Below are 26,751 nucleotides of genomic sequence, written 5' to 3' on the forward strand. Positions count from 1 at the left end.
CTAAATAAAATACTCTAAGAATTTATTTCTCTCAGCATCTGTTTCTTCATTTTCCAGCTCGTATTTCTTCATGGCAACAAAATAGCGAATAAAAGTTTCCCCTAGGGCCTCTCTCAGACATTGGTCTTCCTCCAGCGCCACGAGGGCATCTTCCAGTTTCAAAGGGATCTCAGAAGGTTTGGATTGGTAAGGGTCTGTGTTCCCCTCGGGACCAGCCGAGGCCTCGTCGCTGCCGAGAAGACCATCTAAGCCTGCGGCCACCGTCGCCGCCAACACCAGGTAAGGGTTGGCCGTGGCCGAGCCTAGTTTATTTTCTACCCGGGTGCCTTTCTCCCCGTGACACTTGATGTTAAACGCGCAGCTGTTGTCGTTGTATCCCCACGTTGTGGGCACACTGTCCTTCAGGTCCTTGCTCTCCTTGGAGTACCGCTTGCGGCAGCTGACAGCAGGTGCCATCAGGCAGCTGAGCGCTGCGGAGTGCTTCAAGAGTCCTGCCAACCATTTTCTCCCGGTGACCGTGAGCTGCTCAATTCCAGAACTGTTACAGAACATGTTTTTCTTCCCACCCACGTCCCAAAGACTATGGGACAAAATTCCGGAATTGCAGAATCCGGTCTCGATGAAAAAGCTGGCAATGTAATTGTATTTCCTGGCCACTTCTTTGACGCCAGTTCTGAGAGTAAACGCGTTATCAGCTGCGCTGATGCCAAATTCGGGCAGAAAACAGATTTCCATCTGACCGGGCCTGGTAGAGGAGGAAAAGCTCTCCACATTGGCTCCTGTGTGATATAAGCCGTCCACGAGTTCCTGCATGAAGGGCTGGTCGTGGTTATTTAGTAACGTAGTTGCCGGAAAAGATATGGTCTTTGAGTTGATAATTTCAGGCACACCAAAAATGCAAAAATCGTAGATGAAGGCGGAGAGCAGGGAAAAGCCAGCGTCCTGCAGCCGGTTCAGCTGCCTCTTTGCAATGTACCTGGGGGAGGTCAGCAGAGGCTCCCCGGTCACAGTGAAGGTGTCGCATATCACTCTGGCAGTTCTCTCAGCCCACGGCAAAACTCTGAAGGTTGACAACTCTGGCATAAGGACGATGTCACTGTTAAAGCATGTGGCTCTTATGTGGTTCACTTCATTGTCCCTGGGATTCGGTATCAACTCCAGATAACCTCGGGGCATGTACACACCGTGGACCACTTTTTCCTAAAAAGGAAAAAGAATAAGAATAATTAGGGTTTAAAGCATGAAAACAAACACGGAAAAAGAGCCTCACTAATGAGAAAAAAATGTGTTTTTAATCTGTTGGTTTCCATTAACTTGACATCGGATAAATTTTAAATATTTAAAAATAAACCCCCCTAAGGTACCTTTATAAGCAACTCTCTATTGTAAGCCTTGGAGGCTTTCTGTGCTCTTAGATCTGAAAATAGGCATTATAAATAAGAGATAGAATGTTACAGAAAATCTTTCTATAGCAAAAGATGAAGGTAAAGCCTTATGGACTTATTTAAGATCCTGTTTTAGAATATAGCTGCTAACACTTCAGAAAAAACTTTACTTGGGTTTATTCTATTGCAATCCTGAGTTAACTCATTCTCAAGGTTTACAGTAAAGAATCCTCAATTTTTGTCACAGACTGTGGTCAGTCCCATGGCACGTGGGAGGGTTGTCCTGACACCAGAGAAGATAGAGTGGCTGATAGCTTCTCTCCTCTCTTCACAGTTACAACTCATTTAAGAACGAATCACAGTCCCAGAAATGAGTCCCATGAATGAGGACCTGTAGCTCTGAAGTTATGGATTTTAAAATGTTATGGCTTTAAATCAAGTCAGCATGAACTGAGTGTCAGCAAATCTGCATTCTAGCCCTAGCTCTTTGATTAATCGCTTCTGTGAAGTTAAGCAAGTTGCTGCACTATCTGTCTCAGCTTCCAGGCCTGAAAAATAAGAGTGTTAGACTGGGCCAGGCACAGTGGCTCCTGCCTGTAACCCTAGCACTCTGGGAGGCCAGGGCAGGAGGATTGCTTGAGCTCAGGAGTGAGTAAGAGGGAGACTCCATCTCTACTGAAAATAGAAAAATTAGCTGGATGTTGTGGTGGGAGCCTAGTGTACCAGCTATTTGAGAGGCTGAGGCAGGAGAATCACTTGAGCCCAGAAGTTTGAAGTTTCTGTGAGGCAGGGTGGTGCCACAGTACTCTAGAATTAGTGTGGTGAGACTCTGTCTCAAAAAAAGTTTTAGACTAGGTGATTGCTGGGGCATTTTATAGCCATATAGCTCCAGGATTCAACATATTTGGTCATTTATTTAACTTTTGCTATGTGTTGGGCCATAGAGAAGAGATGAGGTTATAAAGACACAGAAAACAATTCCTAAAAATTGTGTATTAGAAATATCAACAAGGTTAAATGTTACAGTAATGGGTGAAGAGCCCTGACTACAAAGTCTTGTTCCCGTCAGGTCAGTGAGCATCTTGAGGTTAACAAACAATCCTAACATTCTATAAGCCAGACGATTTCTCTGGTTTACCTCTAGACCCTGCGGAGCTTGGTTACTTAGGAGGGGCCGGTCCCAGAAGAGGCAATCTATTGTTCCACTCTGCCACCTTTGATCAGGAGCCACTGTCTTGTTAAACTCCTGCCATCTCTGCTCATTACTGACACTATTCTTTTTTTCTTTTTAAAAATTTTAATAGATTTTGAGAGTACAAATTTAATTCCATTACATGCATACACTGGACAGTGGTGAAGAGTGGGATTTTAGTGTACCCACAACCCAAATAGTAGACATTGTACCCCATAGGTAACGTTCCTTTTCCTTTTTCTTTTTTTGAGACAGAGTCTCCCTCAGTCACCTGGGGATTGAGGACCAAGGCGTCATAGCTCACAGCAACCTCAAACTCTTGGGCTTGAGGGATCCTCTTGCCTCAGCGTCCTGAGTAGCTGGGACTACAGGCTTCTGCCACAGCACCTGGCTATTTTTAGTAGAGATGGGGTCTCGTTCTTGCTCAGGCTGGTCTCTAGCTGCTGAGCTCAAGCATCCACCCACCTCAGCCTCCCAGAGTGCTAGTCCATAGGTAACTTTTCATTCATCACCCTATTCACCTTCTCCCCTTCTGAGACCTCATTGTCCATTTACCACTCTGTGTGTCCTTGGGTGACCATAATTTAGCTTCCACTTGTGTGTGAGGACATGTTTACTTTTCTGTTCCTAAGTGACTTCACTTAGGATAACGACCTCCAGTTGCATCGAAGTTGCTTTGAAAGACATTATTTCACTGTTTCTTATCACTGGGTAGTTCTTCATGCTATATATATACCATATTTTCTTTGTTCACTCATCAATTGATGAGCACTTAGGTTTATTCTATACCTTTGGGATTATCTACATATATTTTCAAATGCCATTTTTACTTAACTGATCGAATTCTGCTTTTACCAACAATAAAATTGAGTGAGCCAAGCACTGTTCCAGTGGCTACTTAATTTTTTGGTTCAGTCAAGGACTCGTATATGTAAACTTCATACACACACACACACACATACAGTAGGATCTTAGAAAACTGTAGTACAAAATCCTTTAATTCAAATTTTTACTGTAGGAGATAATGAGATTTCCCTGCTTGTCCATATTTTCGTTTGAAAATCTGTTGGTTTTCTGTGTATCTAAAATGAGAAAGAATGTATTTTATTCATGAGACTGCTAAGAGTTTCTGCAATTTAAATTTGTGTTTGTATTCGCTTGGCTGTGAATAGCAGAGAACAGCTGGTTACCATTTCACTCAAATAGTTCTTCACGGACTAGAAGAATAGTAAAGAGTCACACTTTTTTCTTCAGGCTATTTAATCCATATTTTTCTGAGCAATCTTTTTAACACTGTTATTTGCTTTACTCATTTTGGGACATGTAGATTCAAATTACTCTCCATTAGTTATAGGAAATATATAAACATATGAACACATTCATGACAATAAATTATCTTAAATTATATTTATAGATTTAAAACACAGGGATAATTTCACATTCCAATACAGATCTCTATGGATACAACAAACATTTTTGCAGAATAACTTAAACTCCTATGGCAACTGAAATTCCATAGTAAAAGTTACCTTTTGAAATAAGCCAAAAATTGGAGACTTTACCTCCTTCATGTTTACATGGATGGAGATGGAAAATGTTCTTCTTAGCAATGTATCACAAGAATGGAAGAAAAAGTATCCAATGTACACACCCCTATTATGAAACTAATTTATAGCTTTCATATGAAAGCTATAACCTAATTATAGCCTAAGAATATGGGGAGGGGGAGAGGGAGGGAGGGGATAGATGGGTCCAGGGAGGGTGATTGGTGGGATCACCTCTATGGTTTATCTTACAAGGGTACAAATGAATCTTTCTAAAAGTAGAATATAAACGTCTTAACACAATAACTAAGAAAATGACATGAAGGCTATGTTAACCAGTTTGATGAAAATATTTCAAAGTGTATATGAAAACACCACACTGTACCCCATGATTGCATCAATGTACACAGCTATCATTTAATAAAAAAAAAAAAAAGAAAGAAAAAAGCCAAAAATGAGTTATGAATTCTATGGCAATACTTCATGTTTCAATCAATCAAAGATAGAAAGAACTCACATTATCTGCATATAATTTAAATAAAAATCAACCGTTTGATCAATGACAGTATAAGTTAGTTGTAAGGTTTAGATATGCTAATGTTTGTAAGACATTTAGCACAGAGACATGTATACAATAAATTCTTTTTTGTTGTTTTGGTTTGGTTTTTTGCAGTTTTTGGCCAGGGCCGGGTTTCAACCCGCCACCTCTGGTACATGGGGCTGGCGCCTTACATCTTTGAGCCACAGGTGCCACCCTACAGTAAATTCTTTAAAAAGAGTAGATACCATTTTTCATAGGTTCTCTATTTGACCTTTCACAATTACATAACAGTCTTTTTTTCCACTGCTAGAATGGAAAATGCTCTGTTTTTTAAAAAAATCAATATTTTTTCAATTTAATAAGAAAGAACACTTAGCTCAAATGAAGAATAAAAGGAAATATTAAAGCTGAGATGGAGATAGTAGGGACAATGAGAAAAATCACTGAACTGGAAATGAGGAGTCATAGATTAATATCCAAGCTTTGCTACTAACTGCTCACATAATTTTAAGAAAGCCATTCCTAATTTGGACCTCACTTTCCTCATTTATAAATGAAGAAGATGGAGTATATTATCTCCTATTTGCATTCATGGTCTAATGATAATTTTCAAAGTGATATTTTATATTTTACAAACAGAAAAGACTTAGTTATTTTTATAAAGACTAAAGTTACTTTTTACTAAGCCAAAGGAAGACTGAAACTATTGATTTCATTCTTCAATGAATTTCCCATGAAGAATTGTGTGTATATACTCACAAGGGTGGGACCATTTAAGTTTGGGAACTCACCTAGAAAAAGTGCTACATACCTTATTGGAAAAAGTTTCCAAAAGTTCTTTGAAGGGTGAACTTTAAAGGTGCTGGCATCAGTGCATAACTTCCCAAGGGGAATATGTTGACCGTGACTATAGTGATATTTAGCAATAAGGTATTGCTGGTAGCACTTTTTCTAGGATGAGTTCCCAAACTTACCTGTCTGACCTCACACGACATTAGTTCTGATGGCCATTCCAGAAATAGAGTTCCAAAATTGCTTTGAAGTCTGGACTGGGCACTGGCACTGCATAGCTTCCCAAGAGGAGAACTCCAAAGGTAACCATAGTAATATTTACCAAAGAGGTATGTAGTACTTTCTCCAGGATAAGTTCACAGACCTAGTTATCTGGCTCACATATGTGTATTGCTGAGATAATCTTGCACAAATGTACCTATTTTTAATGCCTATTCACAACAAATTTTCCAAAATAAATGACTTAATTTTAAATTACAAATATTCAAGAGAGAGCACAGAGTAAGATGACCAAACAGAAATCTCCAGCAATCGCCAAATGAACACCAAATTCAACAACTGTCCATGCACACACACAAGCAACTTCAGAAAAACCAAAAATCAGATGGATGATCATACTACCCGGTTTTGATGTTATTTCAAGGAAAGAGGTGCTGAAAAGGGAAGAGAAGACATTCTTGCATTACCTACACCATTCCCCATTCCTTAACTGTGCTGTGCCATTTCTCACCCAAGTGAAGATAGAATCTGTGTGCCCAGGAAAGTGAAGTGATTGTGAGACTTCACATTAAAATGCAGAGGCACCTGGCACAAGGGAACTCTGCCAGTGCCCGCAAGCAAGCTTTTAGACCAGCCATCACAGAGGGAAATCCTCCACCCCAAAACCCAAGTTACAATTAGCAACACCATCAGCTGACAAAAAGCAGTGTGCATCCTGAACTAGATAAGTAAGGCAGCTAGGCCGCAAAAACTACAGTCCTTGGGCAATTTCTACATCTATGCTGACTTGGAGCCAGTGAAGTTGGGGTGCACATAATCTTGGCAGCAGTTGCAGCCAAGCCAGTGTTTATGTCACCCCACCCCCAAATATAAGCAGTGCAGCTCAGGGAGAGTCTCCTTGAACTTGGACAAAGGAAAGAAGAATTCAGAGGGCTTTGTTTTGCCTTGAGTACCAGCTTAGCCACAATAAAATGAAGTACCAAGCCTACTCCTATAGTGTCTCACTCCAGGCCTTAGTTCCTGGATGACAATTCTGGACCCACCCTGGGCCAGAAGGAAACATGCTGCCTGGAAGAGAAGGATTCACTCATGGCAGATTCACCACTTTTTAACTAAGAGCCCTGGGACTTTAAATAAACATCACAGGTAACCAGGTAACAGTCACTGGAGGCCTCATCACTCCATTTTCAGCATTGGACAAGTCATCCAGAGAGTAAATCAGCAAAAAACATTGAACTTAATCTGCACTGTAGACGCAATGAATCTATAGATAGTTACAGAACATTTCATGCAACAACTACAGAATACACATTTTTCTCTTCAACTCATAGGTAATTCTCAAGGATAGACCATAGGTTAGGCCACAAAAAAAGTCTCAAAAAATTCAAAAAACCAAAATCATATCAAGTATTTTCACTGACAAAATGGAGTAAAACTAGAAATCAATAGCAAAGGGAACCATGGAAAATAAACACAGAGAAAGCAAAAAATATGCTCCCGAATTACTAGGAGTCAATCAAGAGATTAAGAATGAAATTAAAAAATCTCTGAAAACAAATGAAAATGAAAACACAACATATCAAAACCTATGGGATACAGCAATGCAGTAATAAGAAGGAAGTTTATAGTAATTAGTGCCTACCTGAAAAAGTAGAAAAGCATCTCAACTACAAAAACAAGAGCAAACCAAACCCCAAATTAGTAGAAGAAAAGAAATAATAAAAATTAGAAACGAATAAAATTGGGTTGAATGTGGTGCCTCATGCCTATAATCCTAGCATTTTGGGAGGCTAAGGGGGGAAAATTGCTTGAGCTCAGGAGTTGGAGACCAGCCTGAGCAAAAGAAAGACCCTGTCTCTAAAAATAGCTGGGCATTGTGGCCAGCGCCTACAATCCCAGCTACTGGAGAGGCTGAGGTGAGAGATCATTTGAGCCCAGGAGTTTGAGATTGTTGTGGCTATGACACCATGGCACTCTACAAAGGGCATGAGAGTCCATCAAAAAAAAAAAAAAAAAGAAAGAAAGAAAGAAAGAAAAGAAAAGAAAGAAAGAAATGAATGGAATTGAAATCAAATAAATAATACAAAAGAACAACAAAACAAAAAGTTGGGTTTTTTAATAATATAAACAAAATTGACAAACTGTTGGCTAGACTAACCAAGAATAAAAGAAGCACAAATAAATAAAATCAGAGATGAAAAAGAAAACATTACCACTGCTACTGAAGAAATAGAAAAAAATCATTAGAGATGACTATGTAGTTTTTTGTTTGTTTGGTTTTTGGTTGGTTTTTTTTTTTTTTTTTTTTTTTTGGATGGGCTGGGTTTGAACCTGCCACCTCCAGTAAATGGGGCTGGTGCCCTACTCCCTTGAGCCACAGATGCCACCCATTAGAGATGACTATGAACAACCATATGGCCATAAGTCTGAAAACCTGGAATAAAGAAATAAATTCCTAGACAAACCCTCCCTACCAAGATTGAACCAGGAAGATACTAAACCCAAATAAACTAATAACAAGTGATGAGATAGAAACAATAATAAGAAATCTCTAATCAAAGAAAACCCCAAGTCTTGATGACTTCACTGGCAAACTCCACCAACTGTACAAAGAACTAATACCAATTCTATTAACACTATTCCAAAAAATCAAGGCCTAGGAAATACTCTTAAACTCATTCTATAAGGCCTGTATCAACCTGATACCAAAATCAGACAAAGACACAACAAAAAAGGAAACTATACAGAGGCCAATATCTCTGATGAATATAGACATAATATTCCTAAACAAAATACTAGGAAACTGAAGTTAACAACATGTTAAAAAGATTGTTCATCATGATCATGTGGGATTCATCCTAGGGATGGGAGGATGGTTCAACATATGCAAATCAAACAATGCAATACCTCATATCAACAGAATGAACAAAAACTACATGATCATTTCAATTGATGCTGAAAAAGCATTCAATAAAACTTGACATCCCTTCATGATAAAAACTCTCAAAAAATTGGTATAGAAGGAACTCACCTCAACATGGTAAAAGCCATATATGACAGGCCCACAGCAAGTATCATACTAAATGGAAAACAACTGAAAGCCTTCTCTCTAAGACCTGGAATAAGACGAGGATTCCCACTTTCACCACTGTTATTCAACATAGGATTAACTAGAGCTAGACAAGAGAAACAAAGAAAGAGCATATAGTGCAAAAGAAGTAATCAAATTATCCTTGTTTGCAGATCATATGAAGAAAAACCTAAGGACTCCACACACAAAAACTGTTGAAACTGATAAACAAATTTGGTAAAGTTGCAGGATACAATGTCAACATATAAAAATCAGTAGCATTTCTATATACCAATAGTAAATTGAAAAAGAAACCAAGAAAGTAATTTCATTTATAATGCCTACAAATAAAATACCTACATAAACTTAACCAAAGTGCTTGGCGCCCATAGCACAATGTTTATGGCATCAGCCACATAAACTGAAGCCAGCAGATTTGTTGTTTAGCCCAGGCCTGCTAAACAACAATGACAACTGCAACAAGAAAGTAGCTGGGCATTGTGGCGGGTGCCTGTAGTCCCAGCCACTTGGGAGGCTGAGGTAAGAGAATCACTTAAGCACAAGAGTTTGAGTTTGCTGTGAGCTTTGATACCACCATACTCTACTGAGGGTGACAAAATGTGACTCTGTCTCAAAAAAAAAAAAAAAAATCTTAACCAAACTGAAAAATTTCTATAATTAAAACTATAAACCATTGATGAAAGAAATTAAAAAGGACAAAAATAATGGAAAGATATTATATGCTCATGGATTAAAAGAATCAATATTGTCAAAATGTCCTTACTACCCAAAGCAAGCTACAAATTTAATGCAATACCTCCCAAAATACCAATGGTATTCTTCAAATAAGTAGAAAAAAAATTCTGAATTTATATGAAACCATAAAAGACTCAGAATAGCAAACGTGGGCAAAAAGAACAAAACTGGAATAAACACATTACCTGACTCCAAATTACACTGCAGTGCTTTTGTAGCCAAAATTGTATGCTACTGGCATAAAAGCAGATACACAGACAAAAAAAATAGACTAGAACCCAGTATTGGAGCCACACATCTATAGTGAACTTATCTTTGACATAGGTGCCAAGAATATACAATGGTGAAAAGACAGTCTCTTCAGTAAATTGTGCTGGGGAAATAGGATATCCATAAGCAAAAGAATGAAACTAAACCCTATCTCTCAGCATACAAAATTTAAAATAAAATAAAATAAAGACTTAAATCTAAGACCTGAAACTCTGAAACTACTAAGAGAAAACATTGGGGAAATGCTTTAGGTTATTTGTCTAGACAAATAGTTCTTGAGTAATACCCCCAAAGCAAAAGCAACTAAAGCAAAATTGACAAATGGTATCACATAAAGCTAAAAAGCTTCTATGCCATAAAGGAACAATCAACAAAGAAAAGAGATGCCCACAGAATGGAAGAAGATACTTGCAAACTACTCATCTGAGTAGGGACTAGTAACTAGAACATACATGGCCAGTCTCTGGGTTACAGCCGCTCTCATCACTGTGCGGAGACTCAAGCAGAACAATTTCCCACAATGCCCCCCCTCCAGTGGAAAAGGATTGCTCAGTCCCTTGCCCGAGCTTCCAACAGTGGCCTGGGAAACAACCTATTACTTCACACAAAGAACCCCCAGCACTGTCCCAGGAACCATGACCCTTCCAGGTATTGGTCAACATCCTGTGATCCACCTAGACATCTGCCAAGTTCTTGTGATCCATCCACTTGTTGACTAAGTTCATGCCTCTGTGGCATGTGCCTCTATGGAGTGGGACTTGTGCAACCTCCTGGGTGAGCGTCCAATAGTAGTCTGGGGACCAATACATCAATATTAATAAATATTCCTCAGCATTGGCTTGCACTGTAACAACCACAGAGATTGAAACAATGCAGGAGAAGATCTGTGTTATAGGCTCTCAGTGCATCTGCCCCTTTCCCAGCAGGTCAATCCTCTGGATCAGGACACAAAAGCATTACCTAGGGACCTCTCCTCCTTATCACAAAGTAGGAGAGTTCCCAGCAAACAGAATAGGCGCACTGCAAACTTATCAGCCCTGAGCTAAGAGGTGGTTTCAGATTAGAAGAAACCAGTAAAAAAATTCTGGCAACATGAAAAATTAAGCTAGTTCAGCAGAGGATTACAATAAAGCCACAGAAAAAGATCTCAACCAAAAGCAAATAGTTGAAATGTCAGAAATGGAATTCAGAATAGCAATGGCAAGCAAGATAAATGAAATTGAAGAGAAAGTTGAAAACCAACACAAAGAAGCTGAAACAATTTCAAGACATGAATGTAAAAAACAAAAACATTCATAGACAGACAACATAAGACAAGATGTAATTATAACTAAAAGAAATGAAGCAGTCATTTACAAAATACAGCAGAAGGCTTCAACAGGCTAGACCTAGCAGAAGAATCTCAGAGCTTAAAAAGAAGGCTTTCCAACAAACCCAGGAAGTAAAAAATTTAGACGAAAGAATAAACAATAAACAGTCACTCAGAGAAATGTGGGACTATAGATATGAGCTACTATATGAATTATATGTATCCCAGAGAGAGAAGAAGAAAAAGCAAAAATCACAGAAAACCTATTGGAGAGAATTGTTGAGGAGAACTTCCCTAGTGTTGCAAAAGATGCAGAAATACAGATACAAGATGGATATTAAACACTAACAAGATTCATAACAAATAGGACATTTCCAAGACACATAGTATCAGGCTGACCAAAGTCAAAATGAAGGAAGAAATTCTATGAGCTACAAGATAAATGCAACAACTAACCTACAAAGGAAATTCCCTCAGGCTAACAGCAGACTTCTCAGTAGAGACTTCACAAGCCAGATGGGATTGGAGCCCTGTTTTTAATGTTCTTAAACAGAGACATTGTCAGCCCAGAATATTGTATCCCAGAAAAGTAAGTTGTATAAAAGATGGAGAAACAGACTTTTCCAGATAGGCAAACACTAAGGAAATTTGTCATTTCTAGACCTGCCCTAAAGAAAATGTTCAAAAGTGCATTATACATGCAATAGCACAATAGATACTTACCAGTGTAAAAACACCCAAAAGTCATAGCTCATCCTCTTGTAAAACAACAGCACAAGAGAAAAACAAAACAATGGGGATCCAACATGATGAACAAGCAGCAGCCCACATATCAATCCTAACACTCAATGTAAATGGTCTGAATGACCCACTCAAAATACATACATGAACTAAAAGGAAAAAAAACACAAGCCCAAGAAATGTCTGTCTCCAAGAAACACTTCTAAACCTCATATGAAACTCAATGAAATCAACTCCAATGAAATCAAAATTAAGGGATAAAAATATTCTATGCAAATAGAAACCTCGATTGAGCAGGTATAGACATTCTCATATCAGATAAAATAGATTTTAAATCAACAATTAAAAAAGGGACAAAAATATCATCATTATACAGGGTCTCCATAAAGTTCATGTGCAATTTACTATGTTCCCTGACTTCAGATTATACTATAATGATATAATAATCAAAACAACATGATACAAGTAAAACAGAACAGACATTGACCAATAGAACAGAATAGAGAACCCACAAATAAAACTATCTACCTACAACCAGATAGTCTTCAACAAAGCACACAACAATATGCACTGGAGAATGGATACCTTTTCAATAAACAGTGCTGGGAAAATTAGATAGCCACATGCAGAAGAATGAAATAAAACCCCTATCTCTTGCCATACACAAAAATGACTTTGAGATGGATAAAATATTTAAATGTAAAGCATGAAACCATAAACATTCTAGAAGAAAGTGGAGGAAAACTCTTGTAGACATCATCCTAATCAAAGAATTTATGACTGAGACCCCAAGGATAAATACGGCAATGACAAAACTAATGAATGGGACTTAATTATATTAAAGCCTTCTGCACAGGAAAGGAAATAATCACAGAGTTAATATTCACAAACTGTACATCCAACAAAAAATACCCAGAATCTACAAAGAGCTCAGTTAAATCAGATTAAAAATCCTACAAACCCCATCAAAAAATAAGCAAAATACATGAACAGAAGTTTTTGAAAAGTATACCGGTTGTCAACAAACATATAAAAAAAAAAAAATGTTCAACATCACTAATCGTCAAGAACTACAAATGAAAACTACAATAAGTTACCACAGTGAACCTATCAGAATGGCCATTAATAAAAAGTCAAGAAGGAATAGGTGCTGGTGTGAAGGCAGAGAGAAAGAAATGCTCACACACTTCTGGTGGGACTACAAATTAGTACAACTTCTATGGAAAACAGCTTGGAGATTCCTCAAAGAAACAAATGTAGACCCCCCCATTCAGTTCAGTAATCCCACTTCTAGATACTTACCCAGAGGAAATAAAGTCATTTTATCAAAAAGACACCTGCACTCGAATGTTTATTGCAGCACAATTCTCAATTACAAAGATAGAATCAACCTAGATGCCCTTCAGTTCATGAGGGGTTGAAGAAAACGCAGTATATTCACCATAGAGTACCACTTAGTCATAAAAAGGACTGGAATAATGTTGTTTGCAGCAACCTGGGTGGAACTGGAGGCCATTATCCTGAGTGAAATATCTATGGAATTGTTCTCACTAATAAGTGGGTGATGAACAATGGATGCCTAAGGGCAGAAAACGATCTAAAGGGAATGTGGGATAAAAACTTACGTGTTGGGTACAGTGAACACTATTCTGGTGATGAGCACACCAAAAGACCTGATTTAAGCATTATTCAAGTTAGCCATGTAACACAAACACTTGCACCACCTTAACTAAGATTAAAAAATAATATCAATCCTCCGCACATTAAGTTTTATTTTTATAAAAGGATTCGACTAAGGAAATAGAGCTATGTTCTACATATGTAGCTTTTCGATTCCATTAGTGATAGAAATGATTAAAATTTGGCAAAAATGAAATAGTAAATAATTTTATAGTAAGATCTCTGACAATGCCCGAAATGTTAGGTATGTTTTCTTACTGATTAAAAGAGATTCATGTGAATCATATTCTGGGCCTGTCCACAGGAAATTTCACATTTTGTTATAAAAATCAACACGTATTCTTGACTATCTGAAGAGGAAACAATATCTATTTATAGGTAGGTCTGAAGAATTCCTTATGAAACAGGTTAGAATCTCTTGAAATTCTTTAAAAAGTATTTTTGAAGATGCGCAATTTTTCACAAAATAAGGCAAATAAGAAAAATTATAATTTAATATTAAAGTACTAAAAATACCACACGTTCATTTTTAAATAGTTAAACAGAGCAGATGCTTAATTTTAACACTTCCTTCCATGGTACTGATTAATGTCCCTGCCTAAGAAATTTGATAAGTAACACAACAAATCAGTCATCAAAATAAAACACACGACATAAACTGACAAACTAAATCTAAGTCTCAGAACAACCAAAATATGATGTTTCTTGATGTCAGCACTTTCAGGAACTTAACAATATTTATTAAGTCATCCAGCAACAATTCTTAACAGAATTAGGAGCTGAAAGGCATACACTTTTCATCTAACAAATTCTATTTAATCATTTTCCCTTTTTTATTTGCTCTTGGGTCTTCTGCTGCAATTTTCTCATGTCAAGTAAAAAATTATCTTCATCATTGCAATAAGAAAGAAGAGACAATTCAGTGGAGAGAAATTATTCAAGACATAAGGCTAAAATTACCGGTCTTAATTAGTTTTGTATTTCTATTGGGTAAAGGAATGGGTGTTTGAGAGCTGAGAATATATGTACAGTTCCTTGGGGAGCAATAATGCGTTTGGGGAGGGATGGGAGAAAACAAAATAAATGATTGATTTTCAGATTGAATTACTGCATAAATTGCAAGAAAATAAGGAAGAATAATAAGAACCACTTGCTTCCTAATGGTCATAAAGTTACCTTTAATCACCACTGTGTGTAAAACTCACTTGGAAAAAATGTGCAGGGATACTCTTAGACCTGGACACGCCGTGGAGATCTGTGGCTTCAAATCGCACAAACTGCAGATGATTTTTGGCCATTGCTTGTTTAATGTGTTTCATTCTAGAAGAGAGTTGAGGTGTGGTCAAAATTTGATTGATGTCCCTGGTACAATCTGTAAAATAAAGAGAGGTTCTAAGTCACTGGATCGGGATGGACTAAGAAACAGAAAGAGACTAAAGAGAGTGAATTAGTCACGATGATTACAGCAAAAACGTCCTATGTTGCTCGTGGCAATGGCTTAGACTTGAATTCTTACCTTTCTTACTCGGCTTTTAATATCTTTCCAAAACTATGTGTCTCAACAATGCAAGATCGTTTATCAGTTGGGAGGAGGTTAAAGTTAACATTATTTTTTTTTAAGATTTTTTTATTAAATCATAGCTGTGTACATTAATGCAATCACAGGGTATAGTGTGGTGTTTTCATATATATTTTGAAATACTCTCATCAAACTGATTAACGTAGCCTTCATGTCATTTTCTTAGTTATTGAGTTAAGACATTCATACTCTGCTTTTAGAAAGATTCACTTGTACCCTTGTAGGATAAACCATAGAGGTGACTCCTCCAATCACCCACCCCCCTGCCCTCCTCTCTCCCTCCCCCCAAATTAACATTATTTGTAATAGAATATAGCAATATCATATGTGAGTGCTGACAAAAATCCTTTTGTTTATTTAAATCAGAACATATTTGCATAACTGGACCTCACTGGCACAGCACAGATGTCTGTATGTATTTGACAAATATCAGAACAATTTTGGGTTTCTCAAAGTAACTGTTAATTCCTAAATTTAAAGTTTCTACATAATTGAAGGTAAAGTTGTTTGTTTTTTGTTTATTTTCTGTTATTTGATTTTTGTTTTGATTTTTTTGGTTTCGGGGTTTTTGTTTTTTGTAAAAAAACGAAAGGGCTTTATGTCTTTATAATGGCATCTGAATCTAAGAAGTCTACATCTCTCTGTCAAATTTAAAATTTGTTTAAGTAAGCAAACCAAGCATCTTTTTTTAAGAATGAGAGCATAGGAGATGAAAAATCTGGACTGCATACTCAATTTTAAAATTAGTAACATAAAAAAAATGTTCAAGACTTCTAAGATAGTGTGCAAATCTAAAACACTAGTGCTGGAAGAGACTTCAAAGATAAATCCTCCCATCTAACCAACTCACTAGCTTGAATCTTTGAGTGGCACAATAGGGTGCTCTAAGTCACACTATCAATTCATTGCCAAAATTGAAACTAGAGTTCAGAGCTCTTGTTTTTTTTTTTTTAGAGACAGAGTCTCATTTTGTAACCCTCCGTAGAGTGCTGTAGCGTCACAGCTCACAGCAACCTCCGACTCTTGGGCTTAGGTGATTCTCTAGCCTTAGCCTTCCAAGTAGCTGGGACTACAGGCACCTGCCACAATCCCAGCTATTCTTTGCTGCAGTTTGGCCAGGGCTGGGTTCAAACCTGCCATCCTTGGTATATGAGGCCAGCGCCCTACTCACTGAGCCACAGGCATTGCCCGAGAGTTCAGAGTTCTTAAGTCCTAGTGGAGAACAAATTGAACGAATATGTCTGTAACACATAGACGGGTCAGGCACGTAGTACACATTACAAATGTTAGTTACTGGCTGAACGTTTAGGAGAGGCAGCGGGTGTACTGATTCAGCACAAAACACTGAAGCTCATTGGCCCCCCTGCAAGTCCTGCCTTTGCCCGATAACCATCTTATCCCCTTTGTGCCTCTACTGTCTCATTGATAAAATACTACTTAGTTTATGAACTTGTTATGAGGATTAAACAATTTATTTAACAGGTACTGGCAGACAGTAAGCATCGCATAAGTGCTACTTAACCATGGAAAGTGAACACAACTACTCCAACCCTCGCAAATAGTACCATGACTGTGTCTGCATCCAGACACCCATCAGTCTATCACGCTGCTGACACTGAACAGCTAGAATTTTAAAGTGATACCTAAGTATCATTTTTCAAGTAGGGTTAGGCTTTAAAAATGAATATAAAGATTGACAGTTTAAAAATACAGATTTAGTAGATTTTAAGCGTGTGAACCGTGAGGAAAACAAATTACGGGTTCCACCAATGCAAATATATTAAAGATAATGTCCCGTCACTGATACATTTGGCTACTCTGATTCCCTGAGACCTTATTACTACTTTCCATTTAACACAAACAATTAAGCTGTAGCAATTACATTGTTTCGTGCGAAATTAACAGTTGCTGTATTCCCAATCTATTCTGAAATTTTCAGTGTTTAGGCCAAGATGAATGATGCTTTGTAAATAAAATAAAACGTATAAGTATTTTAAATATGGAAAATTTCAGATAATCAGTGTTCTAAACATCATAAGCAATTATATAAAAGCTGGTAAAGAATGTATCTCCTATAAAAGAGAAAAGGTAAGTTTTATTGGCTCACCAGCAATAACGTGATGGATAATCTTATTGTTTTTTTGCTGGATGTGTATCTCCTAAATTTTCTATAATAAATATGTATCATTTTAAAATAAGAATTTATATATTCATCCACTCTAGATAGTTTTGTTTTTTCTGTCATTGCATGCTGCACACACCAGATGTATATCTAGAAAGCAGCCCTGCCCTTGTAAAACTTTAGATGCCCGAGCAGGGGGACTATAGTAAACAAATATGCCATCAAATGCAAGGTAGCAAAACTTCATATGCTGAAAAAAATAAACCATAGTCACCTGCAGTGTTGATTGTATGAGACTTGGTCAAAACATGGACAGGTCTAACCCTTGGTTCACTGTTCAACTTAAAGTTGCCCTGAGGCTAGACGGTGAGTACTACATATGTATTAGTTTCCTAGCGCTGCCATTAGCAAATATCCCAGGTGGCTGGAACAGAAACTTATTTTCTCACAGTTCTGGAGGGTAGAAGTCCAAGATCAAGGACATCAGCGGGTTGTTTTTCCTGAGGCTGCCTTCCAGGTTTATAGATGGCCATCTTCTCCCAGTATTTTCACGTGGTCTTTCCTCTGTGCGTGTCGGAGTCTTTTTATGAACACATCAGTCATAGTGGATGAGGGTCACCTTACTGACCTCACTGAACCTTAATTATCTATCTCTTGAAAGACCTTCTGTGCAAATTCAGTCACATTGCGAGGCACTGGAGGTTAGGACTTTGTCATAAGAGTTTTGGAGAGATGAGAGTCAGCCCACAGCGTGTCATCCTGTTTCCATTCTCTGCAGCATCTTTATTGCCACCTGCCACGTTGCACGCTCTTATGTCTCCGGTCTGTCTTCTCCCACTCATAAATCAGCGCCATGAGAGCAGCAACTTAGTTTTACTTGGTGCTTTGTCCTCAGTACAGGCATACCATAGGCACCCGATAAATATTCCTTTCACAAGTGAGTGTGAGTGAACGAATGAATGAATGAATCCATCTTGTGTGATTTTTCTAATTAATAAGTAAAAATTGGTATTATATATTTCAATATGTATCCTAAATATCAATTTTTCATTTAAAAGTCTGGTTCTATGTGGTACTTAGATTAATGTAAGCATTTCACATTGTATATCGAAGCAGTACCCTGAACCCCACAAATGCATCAATGTACAAAGTTATGATTGAATAAAAAATAGAAAATAGAAAAACAAGGAGGCCAATAACAGAGAACACACATGATCTGCCTCGCCCACTCGACAATACCTTGTGTCCTTTCAAGGTAATGTAACTTTTAATCAAAGAGAACAGGGATGATTAATTCCCTGATTAATAACATGTACACGTTCACAGTAATAGAAATTCTAAATGGTTACCACAGAAAGCTTCTGTACAAACTATAGTATCCACAAACAAGCGTGATGCCACTGGCCCTGGGTTCCCTGCATGGAAAATTTGGGGGCCAGTAAAGGTATTTTTACAGCTAAAAAAAATAAATATAAATAAATAAATAAATAAAAGTCTGATTCTTTCACCAACTAGCAGAACCCTATCTAATTTCTAATTTTCATTTTCAAGGCATCAGCTAGTCTTACTGCACTATCTGAATTTCTCTTCTTCGAATCAATCATACTCGTTACTTACAATTAAACCTTTCGGTCAGCCTTCCCCAGCTGTACATGATGAATAGCGGGCAGATAATTGCCAGTGCAGGGGCTCATTTGTTTTTCTTACAGTGTGGTTCCTGGGAGGTGTTCTCCTTCCCTGTCCCCTCAGAAGACTAATAAATTAAACCAATGTGTTCTTACAGAGGAAGTTTTGCTGCTGTGAATGTTCAGCAGAAAAATAAGAAAATATTAAAAAATAAATAAACCCTCAAAGCTTTATGGTAACTAGAAAGCCTTGGAGAAACGTTACCCATGTTTAGTGATAATGAGGACATATTTCAGTTATAGAAATATGGTCACTTATAAGAGACAGATTGAGGAGGCATTGGGCTTTTAGAAATACCAGCTCAAATAAGGGGAAAGTGCATCGGAGAGACATTCCGTAACACCTTCAGCTTATTGCATGCCTGGAATGATCAGCTGTACTTATTTCGAAGGACCTGCATCTTTCATGCACCAGGAGAGCCACCTGCTAGTGCAAGTGTGACCCTGCCCTCTGACCCCTCATGTTAGCCTGGACAGTGTTGGAAAGCTCAGGAAGCAGAATACCCAGGAACAAAAAGGAATAAAAGCCAAACAAAACCTGGAAGGGAAAGAGGGCTGCTCTCTGCAGTTATCCCAAAGAAGAAAGTATCATGTCCAGATTTCTTACACTTATTTTGGAGGATAATTTTTACATTTACTTTTAACTTATGTATTAGTGGTTTGGTTGGGGTTGTAACCTTTTTGTTGCTTAGGACCTATAGAGAACCTAATTCACCCTGGGCCTAAGAGGGAACTTCTGAGCTAACCAAGTTGAGTCAATAAGGACACCCACGCTCTGATGTCACCATTGATGACGCAAAGCAAGTTCGTGATACAACGTTTTCCTCCAGAGTTTTGACTTAAGACTAAGAAATGGTAGATTCTGTCTCTCTTTTGCTGCTAAAACTGAAATATATAAAACAAAGGTCACAAACTGGAGGAGCCAATGTGGCCAGCAGAGGTTTTCTGATTAGTCTTCCTAACGTTTAGAAACTTCTTTGAATGAGTTGGCGACACTTAACTATTAGAAAATTTTATGTGAAAATTTCGAGTTCGTACTTCTCTTGAAACTAGATTTGGCAAAACCACATGGATATTTTTGCATAGCAGCCATTAGCTGGAGCTCTGGTAGCCTGGATGGGGTATGCATCCTCTAGTCATGGGGTGGCAAACTTTTTCTGTAAAGGACCAGCTAATAAATATTTTCCACTTTGCAGGCCATATTGTATTTGTTGAAACTTCTCAATATGCCATTTTAGCACAAAAGCAATTAAAAACAATACATAACATTTATTCACAAAAACTGGATAAGTTTTGACACCCACCCTCTTCCCTGGTTTTCATGATGACTCCCCTATTTTATTCCACCAGGCCACCATATGGCCTGCCTGACCCCTGTGAACAATTATATTGACAGCTCTCAATATTAAGAGGCTATCAATGCTTCTTCTTCACTTCATGGAGAAATTTATGAAGCCAAACCAGAGATGAATTCAGAGATGAGAGATGGTGTGGTGGGCAGAATGGCCTCCCTCCCCCCAAAAGATGTTCACCATCCCTTAATCCTTGGAACCTGGAAATATGTTAAATTTCATGGTCAAAACGAGCATGATGGGTCACGCCTGTACTGTAACCCTAGCACTCTGGGAGGCCAAGGCAGGAGGATTGCTTGAGCTCAGGAGTTCAAGACCAGGCTGAGCAAAAGTGAGGATCTCGTGCATTGCATGAGCTTACAGGTTCAAGACCAGCCTGAGCCAGATGAGACCCTGCCTCTAAAAAATAGCCGGCAGGGTGCCTATAGTCCCAGCTGTTGTGGCAGGTGCCTATAGTCCCAGCTACTCGGGAGGCTGAGACATGAGAATCACATGAGCCCAAGAGTTTGAGGTTGCTATGAGCTATGATGCCACAGCACTATACCAAGGGTGACAAAGTGAGACTCTTCTCAAAAAAAAAGAAAAAGAAAAAAAAGACTGAGACCTAGTCTATACTAAAAATGGAAAAAAATAGCCAGGTGTCAGGGTGCACACTTGTAGTCCCAGCTATTCGGGAGGGTGACGCAGCAGGAGTGCTTGAGCCCAGGAGTGTGAAGCTGCAGTGAGCTCCTATAACAACACTGCACTCTACCCAGAGCGACAGAGTGAGATTCTTGTCTCAAAACATTAAAATTTAAAAATTAAAAAAAAATAAACTGTAAGCAAGAGAGACTTTACAGATAAAATTAAGATTATGGATCTCAAAATAGAGATTATCTTGGATTATCCAGATGAGCCCTTAAAAGCCAAGAACTTTCTCTAGCTGAAGGCAGAAAAGGAATGTGGAAGAAAGGAAATTCAGAAAGATTCCAATAATGAGAAGGATTGGAAGTGCTGTTTCTAACTGTACAACAGAGGGGGCTTCTGGGAGCTACAGGTCACCCCAGTTGACAACCAGCAAGGAAACATTCCTACAGTAACAAGGAACTGGATTCTCCCTCCAGCATGAATGAACTTGAAAGTGTACTGTTCCGTGGAGTCTCTCAGTAAAAGCTCAGACAGCAACACCTGGATTTCAGCCTTGCAAAATCTAAAGCAGGGAAACTCACTGAGCCAACCTGGACCTTTAACATTCAGAACCATGGATTAATACATCTGCATTTTTTTTAAAGATGCTAATTTTTGGTAATTTGTTATGGTGGCAATAGAAATCTAATACAGAAGAGGTACTGACAGTGCTCCCTTCCAGTTCCTCCTTAGGCCCTGTATGTAAGCAAAGAATTTAACCTTGCCCAAAGAGAGGTCTGGCCTTTGCCCTTGGCTCCTGGAACTAATCTCTAAGCTGCTGGAATTTTCTGCTTTATGAAAGTGTCTTTGTTTACCTGAGGGCTCAGGCCATGCCATAAAGTCTAACGGTGTCATTTATGGTGGGGACTCTGAGTCATGCAATTGCAACTTGATCCCTCGAGGAAATAGAGACTGTGGTGAGCCACATAGCCAGTTAACCACGGAGCCCAAATAAAGACTCTGGATGCCATGACTCAGGTGGTCTACCCGGGCTCACACTACTCCGTGTATATGATCTCACACGTAGCCAAGAGAATAGCACAATAGCACAGTCCATGACTCCACCGAGAGAGAACAAATAAATATTCTGTGCTTAGAACTGCCTCGACTGCTGCATGGCTAATTTTAATCTGTATCCTTTCTTTTTATTTTTTTTATTTTTTTTCAGGTTTTTTTAATTAAATCATAGCTGTGTACATTAATGCAATCATGGGGTACAATGTACTGGTTTTATATACAATTTGAGCTGTTTTCATCAAACTGGTTAACATAGCCTTCTTAGTTATTATGTTAAGATATTTGTATTCTACACCTAGTACATTTCACACATACCCCTGTAAGATGCACCTTAGGTGTGGTCCCACCAATTACTCTCCCTCCACCCATCCTCCCGGCTCCCCTTCTGTATCCTTTCAGTGTAATAAAGCACAGACTTGAGTGTAGGAGCTTTTATTTATTTAGAGACAGAGTCTTACTATGTTACCCTTGGTAGAGTGCTATAGTGTCACAGCTCACAGCAACTCCAGCTCTTGGGCTTAGGCAATTCTCTAGCCTCAGCCTCCCAAGTAGCTGGGACTACAGGCACCTGCCACAATGCCCGGCTATTTTTTTGTTGCAGTTTGGCTGGGCCACATTCGAACCCACCACCCTCGGGATCTGTGTCCATGCCCTACTCACTGAATCACAGGCGCTGCCCTGGTATAGGAGCTTTCAGTGTGTTCTGTGAGTCCTTTTCTCAAATTAGCTGAACTAAGGTTAGTCTTGGGAAATTCTAGAACTTGAAATTGGTGTCAGAAGAAGGTAACATGACAGATATTATCCCTCTAACTTCACACCCATATTTTCAAACCGTATTCGTTTAACCCTTCCATGGTAGATTTCCTTTTCTGACAAGTTTCTATCAACTTGCATCTAAGAGGGTTTTAATCAATACACTCACGTACCAGGGTAAATACCTCATGTTCCATAAGCTAGAAACTTAGAATAACCGCTGGTATTGCACCACTTTAGAAAAATGTGCTATTTCCTCCGTTGCAACCCTCCATTTTCTGGATAAACAGCCCAAAGGGTAAAGAAAACAGCAAAGCACTTTATAAATGATAATTTTTTTAAGTGTTCTGGCTAACAGCCTCCAACCAACATCACATTATCTCTAATTCAAATACAAATTAGATTAGTGACATATCTAGGATTAGTGACTAGAACTGTATGCGAGTTTGTTCCAGAACATTTAACCAGTAAATCCTTACCGGAATTTGGGTTTAATTCACCACTAGAAGTACTGACTGAAGTTTGGGGGGACGGTGGTTTTATCACTGTTGTCTGATCCTGGGAGTCCTTATCTTCATGTGACGGATGAGACGTAGCAGAGCCAGGTCCCACGCCTGGGTGGCTTGTGTCCCCTGATTTGTGGCACTCCATTTGGTTGGTCATCCTCTCTGTAGTAATAAGGAAAAATGTAAAAACATGTCGCCATTGTTTTCAACTGTCTTTTTTTATTATTATTAAATCATAGCTATGACATTAATGCAATTATGGGGCACCATGTGCTGGTTTTATATACAATTTGAAATTCTTTCATCAAACTGGTTAACATAGCCTTCACAGCATTATCTTAGTTATTGTGTTAAGACATTTATCTTCTTTTTTTTTTTTTTTTTTTTTGAGACAGAGCCTCAAGCTGTCCCCCTGGGTAGAGTGCCGTGGCATTACAGCTCACAGCAACCTCCAACTCCTGGGCTCAAGCGAGTCTCTTGCCTCCGCCTCCCAAGTAGCTGGGACCACAGGCGCCCACCACAACGCCCGGCTATTTTTTGGTTGCAGCCATCATTGTTGTTTGGCGGGTCCGGGCTGGGGATTCGAACCCGCCACCTTAGGTGTACGTGGCTGACGCCTTAGCCGGTTGAGCTATAGGCGCCGAGCCAAGACATTTATCTTCTACACGTAGTAGATGTAACAAGGACCCTTGTAAAGCGTACCATAGGTGTGGGCCCCCCAATTACCCTCTCTCCACCCATCCTCCCTTCCCCCTCCCCCCTCCTCTTTCCCCTTCATGTTGGGCTGTAACAAAATTGATGAACCCTTGGCTGGCCTAACCAGAAATAGAAAATTAAAATCCCTAATTAGATCAATCAGAAATGACAAAGGTGAAATAACAACAGACACCTCAGAAATTCAAAAAATTCTTAATGAATACTACAAAAAACTCAACTGCCTTTTAGTATGATATACAGAGTAGTACTGGAGAAAATAGTGTATTCCTAGGCAGGGACATGCAGAATGAGAGGTCATGGGAGGTGTCACCCTAGTCGTTGACTGTAAGGGAATGCATTGTCTATAGAGGATTTTAAAACAATAATAAAATCTACAAAAACACTGTTTTCTCTTGATACCATATGTTGCCAAGTTCTACTGCTCATGCCTTGGAAATGCATCCTTCCTAGGATTAAGTCTGTTGGGTTTTTTAAATTAACTCCTTAGCCCTGTTTCAAATCTGTTAGAGTCTAATAGGAATTATTCCGTCAACTTGTTCCGTCAACTTTCTTGTGGCCTCTCACATCTTCAGTAATGACTTTGCAGCACAGAAATGTGCTCTTCCTCCTCATATGTGGCTCAGTTTTTTTTTTTTTTTTTTTGCTTCTACTGTCATCCTGCTTCTAACCCTCCTTAAATTCTGAGTGATTTGATCGGTTGGTTTCATATATTGACATTGTAAACTGCTCTTTATGTCACCTAGGTAGGAATACATTTTTTTCTTCATCTTTCTGCTTCTCCCAAATTAAAAATGAAAACGTTTTGTGAAAATGAAGACCAAACAGAGGTGGTCATTCACCACGGCATTTTCAAGGGGTCACAGTCCTTAGATACCGTTTGAATGGGATAGATCCATTTCTCCCACTTCCGTTGAACAAACGTGCGGTTTAGTGACTTTCTTTCTTGTTCTTCTCAATTTATTCGTCCTGTTGGCTTCGGTCTCATTATTTTCATCTTTTGTAGTATCCTGTAATAATTGGACAAAAAAGGCAAATAACAGATTATGCAAACAACGAAACTTGGACATCAAAAAGGCATAAAAGGCAAAAAGTCAACTCCATAGCTAGATTTTAAAATGAACATAAAAGACTTTGACAATAGGTAAATTTTGTCACTTCTGCAGTTCCTTAGATAACTCAAAAGGAAGAAGCCCAACGTTATTTTCAGACAGACTGTATTTTCTCTCTCTCTTTTCATACAGGGTAGAGAAAAATATCATTTAAAAAATTAAGACTTTAGCTCCCTAGTCAAGATTTCTATCTTTATTTTTTTACTTTGGGAAATTTTCATCATTTATTTCGAAATTGTTTTACAAAAACAATTTCAGATACAAAGTTTACTTATTATGCCATCTATGTTTTTTAGGACCCCTCTAACCTTTTCTTTTCTTTTCTTTTTTTTTTTTTTTTGGCCAGGGCTAGGTTTGAACCTGCCACCCCTAATATATGGGGCCAGCACCCTACTCCTTGAGCCACAAGCACTGCCCTTTCCAACCTTTTTGTTAAAAGGCTTAAGATTGAATTCTCCTCTCTTTTTCCTTCTCTACATTCTTATTACATCAACATTTATTTTGCTTCAAAATAGCAATCACACTTATAAAATGCTATTTTGTGATTGCGTTTCATATGCATTAAACAAATGTCACATTCAAGCTATTTTATAGCTTTGGAAAGTCCAGAATACATTCAAGAGAAAACAATCTAACTTGTGCAATCTAGTTATAATCCTTGACAGGATATTCCCAGCAGGGAGTTGGGTGTGAGACAGGGGCTTGGAGTGGGGACCTTGGGTTTCTTGGCGCTAACAGTGGACAAAATGACCCCAGCAGTCTTGGGTCACAAAATCTGTCGCTGAAAAAAACATATTTTTAAATGTTAAAAAAACTGACATTGGTATTGTTAAGACTCTTTTTTGCAAACTTCTTCCCTGTGGCTTGAAGGGAAAAGAAAGTGACAAGGTCAGGGTCAAAAAGTATGTTCTAACTGTTTTGAGTTTCAAGTCTTTTTGCAGAGCAGTCTCTGAGAGGCTCCGTATCTGGAGGCAAGTTATATAATACGTGTTCAGAGTGGGTGCTGGGGAACAACTGGACTGATTTCTCCATAGAAATCAGTTTAGCCTCTGAAGGCTACAAAAGGGGGAAAAGGATTTTCACTTTTTGTTTATATATATTTATGATGCATTATTATTATTGTTACTATGTTAACAAGGATGTTTATAAAGCAAAATATTTTCTATGATCTAAAAATTTCACTTATTAGAAAACTGTGGCCTCCTTCATTCCAGATATTTGGATTATGTGGTACTTGTTCTGTGACATAGTGATTTATTTTTACCTAGTAGTTTAGGATTTTGTTTAAATAGTTGCATAAATTTTCCTAATATACTTCTGATAGAATCTGGCTATAACATAAAGCCTTACTACGTATACTCACTATTTCTAAAATTACTTTTCCAGAAATATCATATATATGTGTGTGTATATATATATATTTTTTGGGGGGGGGGTCAATTGTTCTCATATAGAGCTATCTCCAGCCTTTTAGAGAAGTCTTGTTGAAAAAACGAACTGCTTGGCCAGGTATATAAATATCAAATAAATCTAAGCAGACTAACATTTGTCTTAGCTTGACCCCTAGGGGTCCCTTGGCACATAAATTGAAGGAATCAGAAGAGATAAAGTTTGAAATCCCTTTCGGCTTCAGGTGATAAAATCTCCACTTTACAAATGAGAAAAGTTAGACGCAGAATAACTTGCCCAAGGCCATAATATGAAAAAAAGAAGCAGTTTACAAAAAAAGGTCTTCTGATTTCCAAA

General features: G+C 38.3%; 1 protein-coding gene across 1 annotated transcript; it reads right to left on the reverse strand.

Moving 5' to 3' along the window:
• Positions 1-24,963, reverse strand: LGSN (lengsin, lens protein with glutamine synthetase domain). Its single transcript, XM_003789698.1, has 4 exons — positions 24,771-24,963; positions 23,153-23,341; positions 14,705-14,871; positions 1-1,200 (listed from the first exon to the last, which is right to left on the reverse strand). Exons 1-4 carry the CDS (start codon positions 24,961-24,963, stop codon positions 1-3), a joined length of 1,749 nt encoding a protein of 582 aa, XP_003789746.1.
• Positions 24,964-26,751: the final 1,788 nt, after the last annotated feature.

The sequence above is a fragment of the Otolemur garnettii genome, unplaced genomic scaffold (genome assembly GCF_000181295.1).
Source record: "Otolemur garnettii isolate 467f Iridium unplaced genomic scaffold, OtoGar3 scaffold00035, whole genome shotgun sequence".
In the NCBI taxonomy this organism is placed as follows: Eukaryota; Metazoa; Chordata; class Mammalia; order Primates; family Galagidae; genus Otolemur; species Otolemur garnettii.

Coding starts and splice junctions, on each gene's coding strand:
- LGSN (XM_003789698.1), bottom strand. CDS start 24,963: ATGTCCAAGTTTCGTTGTTTGCATAATCTGTTATTTGCCTTTTTTGTC. Junction 14,872..23,152: donor TGAATTAAACCCAAATTCCG/GTAAGGATTTAC, acceptor TTTATTTTACAG/ATTGTACCAGGGACATCAAT. Junction 1,201..14,704: donor TCCCTGCACATTTTTTCCAA/GTGAGTTTTACA, acceptor TTTCCTTTTTAG/GAAAAAGTGGTCCACGGTGT.